We start from the raw sequence: 12,080 nt of genomic DNA, 5'->3' as shown, positions 1-12,080 counted from the left end.
TAGTTCTTTCATGTGTCTTGACTTATCCTGTTGCCAATCTATTATGAATGTAATATGGAATTATTTCCTGAAATGGTATCCTTTCTTTCTGAAGGCTGCAGTTTCCAGTTTGAATGAGATGGCTCCAGGAACTACTTTTAAACCCGTGATCGGGGATTCATCGGTGGATCCTAAAACGTAATTATTTCTCTTTCCGAAATGATCACAGAGCTCTTTTTCTTGAAGTAAATCAGGGACCTTTCCTGTGAATGAATTGACTATTAAGACAATGTCCAGAACGTTTCTACTTTTTAATTATGTGTTTGCCATTTGTATTTAATAATATAAATGGCTAAAGATATTGCATAGATTTTTAAATGCAAATACACGTGAACTTATAATCCGTGTTTGCACCTACATATAAAGGCATAGCATAAATATCTGTTACAGTACTTCACTTTCAAGGAGGTGTGTATTCACGTGAATTGCCACATAATAAATAAGGATCAATGCTGGCACATCACTATTCTATTTCTTCTGTTTCCAGCCCATTATGCTTTAAAACCACTTGAAATCAAGTCTTACTGCCACTGTTTCACATGAACATCCTTTCCCAGGACCTCAACACTACATAACCCCTTGCCCCACTCCACTTTTTCCACAATCTACACAATTTTAAAACTCCACTCTCCTTTTTCCAACCTTGCTAGTTGTCCAGCATGTCAGCTTTGACCATTCTCAATTTGTGAATAATAAAAATGGCCTGAGCGCAGATATTTTTGAATCCCTCTCTTTTGGTGCCACGATGAAGTCCCAGTCCGTTGGCACCATGATTTGGGATTCCTGTCCGCAGTCCTATATTCCATTCATGATGTGAAAGATCCCTGCCTCTGTGAAATGTAACCAGACTGCGGCATCTATACAGAGTCACAGAATCATTACAGTGCAGGAGGAGGCCATTCGGCCCATCGAGTCTGCACGAGCTCTCTGAAAGAGCATTTCACCTAGTCCCACTCCCCTGCCTTATCCCTATAACCTTGCACATTATTATACAGATCTTTTCCTTTACGGAATGCATTGTTCGAATTGCCTTACTTTAGATGTGATGCCAAGCCAAATTGTTTTCGGACTGTTCAGGTGGACATGAAATACTTATTGCATTATTCAGCAAGCAGGAAACCAGTGTTTCCTGACCAACCTTCTTGCCTCAACTAACACCGAAAAAAACACTTACGTCATTGCTGCCTTTGGGATCTTGCTATGCATGAAATGGCTGAATCACTGTAGGAGAAAATTCACTGATTATGAAGTAATTTCCAATGTAGTAAGGAATTCTGTTAAGGCATGGTTTTTCCTTTTTTAAAATATTTGGGACAATGTGATAATTCAGGCAACTGCATTAATTAGCCAGGCTTATTGACTTCATTAGGAAAAATATTAAAATATGGTCTTTTGGTTTATTCGGAGAAAAAACTAAAACTCAGACTGGTTCTTGGCACTTGCAAATAAGTATTTAGCAGTTTGTGTGGTCTGTGTATAGCATTGCATATTTGCATCAAATATGTACATCACAACCAAGGTTAATTTCCTCTTTCCAACACATGCTACTTTGCAATCCTCATGTCTAGATTTATCCAGCAAATTCCCAGGATTAAAGGGAAGATCTGAAGATAGCATATTAGCAAGGCTGGTGTAGCCTACCTTTTATTTTGTGTAATTAGCTCACAACTGGATCAGCAGAGGCCTGGGTCATCCACAGACCATATTACCTTGGAAATGGGGGAAGGGGTTGGAAATTAAACCATTTGAATAACTGTGCTGCTAACTCAGTAACCATAGAAATAGATTCTTCATTGCCTTAAAGCGAATGTGATCCTTGTATATTCAGTTTGTTCAGTAGGAATTTCTACCGTGCACATTTTTACAAACCCGAATGATCCCTCCAACAGTGTTGTGGGGGGGAGCTTTAATGAACAGAATGCTATAATCTTGGTGCAACAGCAGCGCTCTGTAATTTTACAGGTTAAAGTAAGGTTTGATGTCATAATTGAAATGTTTTTTTATGTTTCCAACATTAATTACAGAATCTTGAACTTATTGAAGATCAGTAGTTTTAGTATTTGTCTAAAAACATTTTCAGTTTCATTATTTAATACATTGATAATTTGTTTTACAGACAACTGTATATTCTTATGGTGCAGTAGCACCATATTCCTACAACAGTCTTTTAATTTTTTTTTGTGAATTCCTTTTTATTTCAGTGTGACTCGAGTGGTAGTATGTTCTGGAAAACACTATTACACCCTGGTCAAACACAGAGAATCTATAGGTGAAGCAGGACAGAACACAGCACTCATCAGGGTAGAAGAGCTCTGTCCTTTCCCACTGGAAGCACTTCAGCAACAAATGGATAAATATAAAAATGCAAAAGGTCAGACCTGCTTAGCAAATGTTATGCTAGCCTTGAATATGTAGTGCCAATCAGACACCTTCAGAAAACTTGGGTAAAAATGTTCCTTGTGTGTGAGACCTCAATTCCTTTTTTTTCATGGTGTTGCCTTATTAGTACAATTTTTTTTAACTGAAAATATTGACACAGGCATTAATTGCCTTGTCAATTTGACTAGAAGACATGTAATCCTGACAATGAGTTGATAAACTACTTGCCTGTGGAGGAGGCATCTGCCAACTAGGAACATAACCCCTATTAACTGCGCTGATATATGATTGCAATTTTGAGTATTAGCAACATATTTATTCATTAAACATTTTTTTGTCTAATTGTACTCCTATGAAGGACGTTGTGTGTTGTATAAATGCACATTCCCTGAAACATTGCTAAATGTATTTTTGAAAACCTACCTTGTAAGTTTTTAACTTCATTCTAGTGTTGTAGTACGTGCTGAATATACGTGTACTTTAAAACTGGATTTCGCGCCTAGGGCATTGTTCCATCAGCACTGGCTGTCCTTCAGGTCTCACCCAAAACGTTAAGGCTGCATTTCAAAACCTTGACAGTAAATGCCAGCACACAACCTGTGGAGGCAGCACCACTGAATCAGCTCCTATTTACACTTTCCAGCAAGAAATACAAGGTAACAATCTGAAGAATGAACCCTGGATTTTTTTTTCATTTTTGTTTTCTCTTCCCCCTAAGTTAGTGATGTTGAGGACCAATTTAGCGCTGCTACTAATGGCATTGCTGAGAGCACCTCATGCAGCTCAGATTTAAGAATCTTTCTAATCCAAGTTCCACATTGGTCAAAGTATTGAACTGAAAAACAATTGTATTTGCTCAGCACCATATCATATCTTAAAGCATTTAATGTACAATGATTTACTTTTAAGTACACAGTAACATGTTAGCAAACACAACAGCGAAACTGACTTGAGGGCAGCCTTTACGTGTTATAAATACTAAATTAGATAGTCATTTTTCAGACTTTGTATGGAGTCAAGAGGAACCACAGAATATGGGCCCATGGTTTTTTGTATCCCCGAGGTTTGAAAAACAGTTAGCATGCAAGGTAAGCCAACATACATCCAAGTAATGTTCAAATGTTAATATTCCATTTGATCAAAATGTGATGTTTTAAAGTCTTGTTGGAGCGACAGCATTGAAACTTAATTCATGTAGATGTGGATCCAGTTATTTATAGTTGGTGTGCTACTTCTAAAGAAACTAAACTTTTTTTTTATTCATTCATGGGGGTTAGGCCAGTAATTATTGCCCATCCCTAGTTGCTCTTGAGAAGGTGGTGGTGAGCTGCCTTCTTGAACCGCTGCAGTCCAAAAGGTGTAGGTACATCCACAGTGCTGTTAGGAAGGGAGTTCCAGGATCTTGACCCAGTGACAGTGAAGGAACGGCGATATATTTCCAACTCAGGATGGTGAGTGGCTTGGAGGGGAACTTCCAGGTGATGATGTTCCCATTTGTCTGCTGCCCTTGTCCTTCTCGACGGTAGTGGTTGTGGGTTTGGAAGGTGCTTTCTAAGGAGCCTCAGTGAGTTCCTGCAGTGCGTCGTGTAGATAGTGCACACTGTTGCCACTGTGTGCCGGTGGTGGAAGGGGTGAATGTTTGTGGATGGGGTGCCAATCAAGCAGTGTGCTTTGTCCTGTGTGGTGTCAAGCTTCTTGAATGTTGAGGGAGCTGCAGTCATCCAGGCAAGTGGGGAGTATTCCATCACACTCCTGACTTGTGCCTTTTAGATGGTGGACAGGCTTTGGGGAGTCAGAAGGTGAGTCACTCACTACAGGATTCCTAGTCTCTGACCTGCTCTTGTGGCCACAGTATTTAGACGGCTAGTCCAGCTCAGTTTCTGGTCAATGGTGACCCCCAGGATGTTGTTAGTGGGAGATTCAAAGAGGGTAATGCCATTGAATGTCAAGGGGCAACAGTTAGATTATCTCTTATTGGAGATGGTCATTGCCTGGCACTTGTGTGGCATGCCATTTGCCATTGTCAGCCCAAGCCTGGATATTGTCCTGGGCTTGCTGCATTTAGATATGGACTGCTTCAGTATCTGAGGAGTTGCGAACAATGCTGAACATTGTACAATCATCAGCGAACCTCTCTGCTTCTGACCTTTTGATGGAAAGAAGGTCATTGATGAAGCAGCTGATGATGCTTGGGCCTAAGACACTAGCCTGAGGAACTCCTGCAGTGATGTCCTGGAACTGAGATAATTGACTTCCAACAACCACAACCATTTTCCTTTGTGGTAGGTCTGACTCCAGCTAGCGGAGAGTTTTCCCCCTAATTCCCATTGACCCCAGTTTTGCTAAGGCTCCCTGATGCCACAATCAGTCAAATGCGGCCTTGATGTTAAGGGCAGTCACTCTCACCTCACCTCTGGAGTTCAGCTCTTTTGTCCATGTTTGAACTAAGGCTGTAATGAGGTCAAGAGTTGAGTGACCCTGGCGGAGCCCAAACTGAGCGTCAGTGAACTGGTTATTGTTAAGCAAGTGCCGCTTGATAGCACTGTTTATGACCCCTACCATCATTGCATTCCGCTTGCACTGACCCTTTCCATCATTGCATCATTCCAACTTGCATTTACAAAGTGTCTTTCACAAAGCACTTTTCAGCCAATGAAATACTTTACAAGGTGTAGTCACTATTGTAATGTAGGAATGGACCTGCTAAGTAGTTTCTTAATCAAATTTGAATAGTCACCTTGGTTAACATTGAATAGTCATGTTGCAGCATAGTGTGACAACAGCTGATCCAAAAGTTCAAGTGACCTTGGTTATAAATTATGAAGGATACAGGGAAGGGATGTCTTTGGAGGACAGAAAAAGTGGGTTGGATGGTGAAGATGTGTAAGTATGGATACTGTTGCTTGTCAACTCTTGGAAATCTGGGAGTGTCCTTGCTGAAGATTAAATGGTTGGTATAGTCCATGATATGATGTATGGGAAGAATGAGGTTCCCATTCACCTACAACTTACATTTATTGAGTGCCTCTAATAACTTCAGTGTCAAGAATTAATGCTGAGCAGTAAAAGAAAAGGGTTGGGTGACCAAAGGCATGGTGTAAGAGGTAAGTTTTAAAGGTGTTTCTGGAGGAGAGAAGTAGCAGGATGAAGAGGTGGAAAGAGTGAGTTTGTGTGGGACTAAGATGGCTGAAACCTCTGCAAACAAAAGAGGTGCAGAGGAAGGGCAGAATTCAAAGGAGGCAACAGCAGCCATGGGTATGGGTTGGCACATGAGTTGGAGGAGTTTGCAAGCTCCCGACCTCCCCCAGCAGTGCCCGTCTCATGTTGGAGCTGCTGAAACTTGCAGCACTGAGAACTCGCTCTTTGCCCTTAGTAGGACTGCGAGCAGAAAGGCTAATTAGGAAGCACCTTGGGGAAGATTGAGCCGGCGGGTGCGCATCCAGCAAGTGCAGGCTCAGAACCCCCATTTGGTCCCAGCGTCAGAGTCCCAATGCCTCCGGTAAAATCCATCCATTTAACCCTGTTTCTCCCCCCACATATGCTGCTGAGCATTTTCTGTTTTTGTTTCAGATTTCCAGCATCCACAGTATTTCATTTTCGTACAGGGTAGATTTAATCCGGACATTGTTAAATTAGGATAAGTTCTGGCTAATCCATGATTTTAATGCCAGATAAGCAGTCCGAAAGCTCGCGTCAAATCATGGATCTGAGATGATGAAGTCAGTGAATTATATAACAAGGTGTTCTCTGTACAAATCTGGAAACTGATCCATGTCTATATAGGGAGCAAAATGTTGATGGGGAAGCCAACGATGAAACATTTATTAATGTCAAAAATATAGATAATTGACATTTTTATTCCCGGGCAGGACAGAAAAAGATAGGCTTCAATTGTGACGCAATTACCAAGCCAAAATATTTTGTTGCTAGTGATGACAATTGCTTGATGTAGTTTAGATGCAGCTGCTATTTTGGCCACTTAAACTTGCTACCATTCTTATAGGCCTGTCCACTTGGTCATTTTCTCACAATAAATATTTGTTCATCTTACCATTCGCTGTTCCTAATTAATTTCACAAAAAAAGGTAACTCTTGCAATTTTAATTATTTGTCTCTAGTTGAAGTTGGTTAGCCGACCATCTCTTCCAGTACCTGCTGTTGGAATCGGGATGTTACATCAGGAGCAAAACCAAGACATTCTCACCAGAACCTTCTCCTGAAAGAAATTTGGAAAAGCCTAGATGTGTTCGACTGTGCCTGACTCTTGGAGAGGACCTACAACATTTTAATATAGTTGTGAGGCTTCCATTGAGCAAAACTGTTTTTCAAACAAATGTTGCTTTTTTTTAAAAAAAGGGACTTTGATTTAGCTCAAATCATGGAAAGTATTCCAACCTAATGTAGTTAAAATAAGAATTAAAACCCTGAGTTACTTGACAGCTAGGTATGCAAAATGAACTGGACTTTTGTAAGCAAATATCTGAGGCATATTATATACATTATTCTCAAGTTCCGAAAGCAAGTTTGTTTATCTTCAGACTGTCTATCGCTGCTCGACTATTCATGGTTTCTAAGGAGTTTTTATTCAAGGTTTAATTAACTCAGTTTAAATTCTGCAGCTACTGTAGCAGGAAATCACCAAATCATTGGTCTAGGCCTCTGGATTACTAGTCCAGTAACAATAACCTCTCTCTTACTGTCCCTTAATTATCACCAATCTAATAATAAGGGAGATGTATGTCTACAATTGGGGGGGAAAAAGTCTGTAAATCTTGATTAGAACATGTGATGCGCTTGTAATTCACAATCATTTGTTATATTCGATATGTTTGGATGCTACTTTATACAATTACATTGTTTTTTGGTGTTGCCAATTGTGAAATGGTGTGAGTAACAAGTAAGCTCATTATATTTGATGTCCTTTTGTCCCCGCATGGATTTAGTTACTTTTATTGATGACAAAAGTGTGGAGGTGAGGTTAACAAAGTAAAGATTGTAATAAGATAAAAGCAAAAAACTGCAGATGCTGGAAATCGAAAACAAATACAAAAATACCTGGAAAAACTCAGCAGGTCTGGCAGCATCTGTGGAAGGGAGCACAGTTAACGTTTCGACTGCACATGACTCAACAGAACTAAGTAAAAATAGAAAAGGGGTGAAATATAAGCTGGTTTAAGGGGGGAGGGGGTGGGACAAGTAGAGCTGGATAGAGGGCCAGTGATAGGTGGAGATAACCAAAAGATGTCAAAGACTAAAGGACAAAGAGATGTTGAAGTTGGTGATATTATCTAAAGGAATGTGCTAATTAAGGGTAGAAAGCAGGACAAGCAAGGTACAGATAGACCTAGTGGGGGTGGGGTGGGGTGAAGGAACCGAAAAAGGCTAAAAGGTAGAGATTAAACAATGGATGGAAATACATTTAAAAATAATGGAAATAGGTGGGAAAAGAAAAATCTATATAAATTAATGGAAAAACCAAAAAGGAGGGGGAAAAATCAGGAAGGGGGATGGAGGAGAGAGTCCCAACCCCCCACGTTAACTGTGCTCCCTTCCACAGATGCTGCCAGACCTGCTGAGTTTTTCCAGGTATTTTTGTTTTTGTTAAAGATTGTAATAGTCGTTCTTAACAATTTGTTCACTTTTTTCTATCAACTCTAAACACTTAACTTGTATCTTACTACCAGCCTCCTTTTTAGGTGGTAGATTATATCTGGAGTGGTTGCAGTTGGTGAAACTGATCACTTAGGGAATGCAGATTATTTATATCCGGGCATGTACAGTCCCCATTTTCTCAATGCAGATCGCCTCCTGTTTAAATGGAGTGAATGTAAATGCTTTTGTCATGTTGTAAGATTTCAGGAAGATGAATGAATGGATTTCTGGGATCACCGATTCTGCTGCAAGTGAATACAGTCTGTAACAGCCCAGTTGACTCTGTCTGCAGAAATACTATCCTTGGTATGAAATAAGCTATTTACCCTTTTGTCTGCCTCCAGGCTGATTGCCCAACATTCTTATACAGCAGTACAACGATGTGCATTTATGTAGCATTCCTGATGTAAAGGACCACCTAAGAGCTTTGAGTGGAAGAGGTGAATGGCTGATCCGAAGTAAAGGAATTTGGGGAATAAGATCTAAGCCAAAATCAAAAAGCTAGTTTATTTTGGGAGATGATTGAAGACTGATTGAGGGGGTAAGAAGCTGGGTTCCATATAATAAGGAATACAATGGCTGAAACATTGAAGGGGACAAGCATTGGTCTAAAGGGAACTATAGGTTGCTATGGGAGATTGAAAAGCGATGGTGGTCCTAGAATCATAGAATGGTACCAGCAGAGAAGAAGGACATTCAGTTCATTTTGTCTGTGCCAGCTCCCTATGTGCTACTCAACTAGTCCCACTCCCCTACCTTTTCCCAGTAGCCCTGCGAGTGTGTTATGCTATGAGTTGTACTGAGTAAAAGGAATCCTTCTCTGCAGAGCTCCGTGATGTACACTTGAAATCCTGGAAATGTTGGATGCTCAAATTGAATGTCATTAAATTTTCCAATACTAACATCTTCATGTGTGTTTGTCCTTATTTCTTCTTTACAAAGTAAATCGGACACCCTGGCATTCCCACATTTGATGCATCCATTGTAAAACGCACGGGCAGCCGATTGAAAAAACAGGGTAGAGTTTCTGCTTTGGACGCAATGGGAGAAATTGCACCCATAAATGTGCTGGTTAGATTACAGTTCAAATTGGTGCTAAATTTTTTTTATAAGCAAACAAATTATCCATGAATCAGTGCAGTCAGGTTGTGTATTGGAATGTAAATGTTTTTCCCCATAAAGTTTTCATTAATGAATTTAAGAACAGTAAATTGGTGCAGTTTTATTAATGCCACTGAAAATGGGCTTATTGTCAAAAAATAAGCATTTTTAGTTAAGTGTGCACTCCTCCACCTGGTGCATAACCAGATTTAAAATTGCCAAAAAGTACTTCTTCCAAAAACAAGCCATTGAACCATTTACTATTTATTGAGGTTTTTTTTGGATGTGATAAAGCTTGTCTGCTGGTGCCCGTGTGCCCAAGAAAATGAATGCGGTTTGAAGAGTTTACTCTAACCAGTATGACCAGTGGAAATTCTCAATTTCGACCTGGGGAGGCGTAGCCAGTTGAATGGGCAAGTCCTGGTCCGTGCAATTGAACCTTGGAGCAACCAGAGTTTACAGAAGGTTAAGTATTTTGGGAATAATTAACAAGTTTTTTTCCAGTGTTTGGCGATTGTCCTCACAATGGCACGAGGGAGATCAAAAACTCAACCCAGACAATTCGTTAATAGTTATATTAACTCGTGAGACATGCCACAATTGATGATGCGGTGTGGTCTAAGTACTCTTAGAGGAGCCTTGGGAAACTGTAGCTCAGCCATAAACTGAAGAATCCTGCTTTTAATTGTTTTTTTTAAAGCCTCACACCTTGTTCTTGAGACACTGATGCCTGCCAAGTATTTCTGGCCATGAGTGGCATCATCTTTAAACCTCTGCATTGCTAATAATATTGTATCTTTAACAAGCACTACACGTGGAGAAAATTTAATGTGGCCCAGGGTCTGATTAGAAGCTCTGCAGTCCCACGATGGGGATGGTTTAATCTTTCATCTCTGGAGGAGCATCGACCATGAGTGAATCTGAGGCTATTGATGGCCTGTTGTTTGTAAACAAAGTTTGATCTACTGATACTGTCCTTGTTAGTGATTACAAAGACATAGGAGCTAGTGGAGTTTGAATTCCATTAATAAATCTGGAATTTAAAGCGAGCCTTAGTTCCCGTGCTGGGATTCGAACTCGTCCCCCCAGCAGTCTCCCCGGCCTCTGGGTTCCTGGACGGGTGAATACACCCCGCCCCCTGCATTCAGCCACGCCCCTTGCGCACACATCACGCGCCTCCTGCATTCAGCCCCGCCCCTTGCGCTCACATCAACCGCCCCCTGCATTCAGCCCCGCCCCTGCCCTCATATCACCCGCCACTGCACTCAGCCCTGCCCTTTGCCCTCACATCACCCGCTCCCTGAACTCAGCCCCGCCCCCTCCCCTGCCCTCACAGCACCCGTTCTCTACACTCAGCCCCGCCCCCTGCCCTCACATCACCCGCTCCCTGCACTCAGCCCCGCCCCCTGCACTCAGCCCCGCCCCCTGCACTCAGCCCCGCCCCCTGGCATCACCGCACCCGCCCCCTGCCCTTCCCGCAAGCTCCGGCCCTCAGGCCCTCAGCCCCGCACCCTGCCCTCAGCACCTGCCCTCAGCACCCGCCCCCTGCTTTCAGCTCCGCCCCCTGCCCTCAGCCTCGCCCTCAGCACCCGCTCCCTGCCCTCAGCCCCGCTCCCTGTCCGTAGCCCCGCCCCCTGTTCAGTACCATGCCTGGCACCTCTAGCTGCGGTGACGTCATGAAGAGTGCCGCAGAAGGGAAGTGACGACAGAGCGTGTTGACGTCAGTCGTCGGGTCAGTGCGGCTCTGTGAAGGCGGTGACAGACGGTATGGAGGGGAATTTAATGTTAATAACATGGACGCAGCCGGTTAGTGACTGGCTGGGCTCTGATCACTAACTCTCTCCCGCCTTTTGTTTTAGGGGCGGCGGCTGTTATTTGTCCAAATTGGGAGATCACGTGAGTCCGGGAGGAAACAGCTGGAGGAACAGAGGCACCATGGGGAGTGAGTATAAACCCGGGGGGGGCGGGGAGTGAGTATAAACCCCGGGTGGGCGGGGAGTGAGGAAAAACCCCGGGGGGGGCGGGAGTGAGTATAAACCCCGGGGGGGGCGGGGAGTGAGTATAAACCCCGGGGGGGCGGGGAGTGAGTATAAACCCCGGGGGGGGGCGGGGAGTGAGTATAAACCGGCAAGGGAGGGGAGGGGGAGGGAGGGGGAGGGGGGGGAGGGAGGGGGAGGGGGGGGGAGGGAGGGGGAGGGGGGGGGAGGGGGAGGGGGAGGGGGGGAGGGGAGGGGGAGGGGGGAGAAGGGGAGTGAGTGTAAACCGGCAAGGGAGGGGAGGGGAGGGGAAGGAGGGGAGGGGAAGGGAGGGGAGGGAGGGGAAGGGAGGGGAGGGGAAGGGAGGGGAGGGGAGGGGAGGGGAAGGGAGGGGAGGGGAGGGGGAGGGGAGGGGAAGGGGAGGGGAGGGGAAGGGGAGGGGAGGGGAGGGGGAGGGGAGGGGGGAAGGGGAAGGGAGGGGGAGGGGAAGGGAGGGGGGGAGGGGAAGGGGAGGGGAGGGGAAGGAGGGGAGGGAAGGGAGGGGGGGGAAGGGAGGGGAGGGGAGGGGAAGGGAGGGGAGGGGAAGGGAGGGGAGGGAAGGGAGGGGAGGGGAGGGGAAGGGGAGGGGGGGGAGGGAAGGGGAGGGAGGGGAAGGGGAAGGGAGGGGAAGGGGAAGGGAGGGGGAGGGGAAGGGGAAGGGAGGGGAAGGGGAAGGGAGAGGGAGGGGAAGGGGAAGGGAGGGGGAGGGGAAGGGGAAGGGAGGGGGAGGGGAAGGGAGGGGAAGGGGAAGGGGAAGGGAGGGGGAGGGGAAGGGAGGGGGAGGGGAAAGGGAGGGGGAGGGGAAGGGGAGGGGAGGGGAAGGGAGGGGAAGGGGAAGGGAGGGGAGGGGAGGGGAGGGGAAGGGGAAGGGAGGGGAGGGGAAGGGAGGGGAAG

General features: G+C 44.7%; 2 protein-coding genes across 2 annotated transcripts in view; both read left to right on the top strand.

Moving 5' to 3' along the window:
• The window catches only part of dhtkd1 (dehydrogenase E1 and transketolase domain containing 1), a 40,674-nt gene extending 32,792 nt beyond the window's left edge, over positions 1 to 7,882 (top strand). The window contains exons 14-17 of the mRNA XM_078552962.1: positions 95 to 177; positions 2,241 to 2,410; positions 3,421 to 3,506; positions 6,537 to 7,882. Of these exons, the coding sequence (XP_078409088.1) occupies positions 95 to 177; positions 2,241 to 2,410; positions 3,421 to 3,506; positions 6,537 to 6,638 (441 nt within the window). The 3' untranslated portion in view covers positions 6,639 to 7,882. The remainder of the gene's footprint in view (positions 1 to 94; positions 178 to 2,240; positions 2,411 to 3,420; positions 3,507 to 6,536) is intronic.
• A 2,981-nt stretch (positions 7,883 to 10,863) lies between these two features.
• LOC144687199 (protein transport protein Sec61 subunit alpha) overlaps positions 10,864 to 12,080 on the top strand; it is a 23,882-nt gene continuing 22,665 nt past the window's right edge. Inside the window, exons 1-2 of the mRNA XM_078552960.1 lie at positions 10,864 to 10,936; positions 11,031 to 11,113. Of these exons, the coding sequence (XP_078409086.1) occupies positions 11,107 to 11,113 (7 nt within the window). The 5' untranslated portion in view covers positions 10,864 to 10,936; positions 11,031 to 11,106. The remainder of the gene's footprint in view (positions 10,937 to 11,030; positions 11,114 to 12,080) is intronic.

Source organism: Cetorhinus maximus, chromosome 12, assembly GCF_964194155.1.
Source record: "Cetorhinus maximus chromosome 12, sCetMax3.hap1.1, whole genome shotgun sequence".
NCBI lineage: Eukaryota > Metazoa > Chordata > Chondrichthyes > Lamniformes > Cetorhinidae > Cetorhinus > Cetorhinus maximus.
Note: the sequence above shows the minus strand (reverse complement) of the source record. Positions and strands in the feature narration are given on the sequence as shown.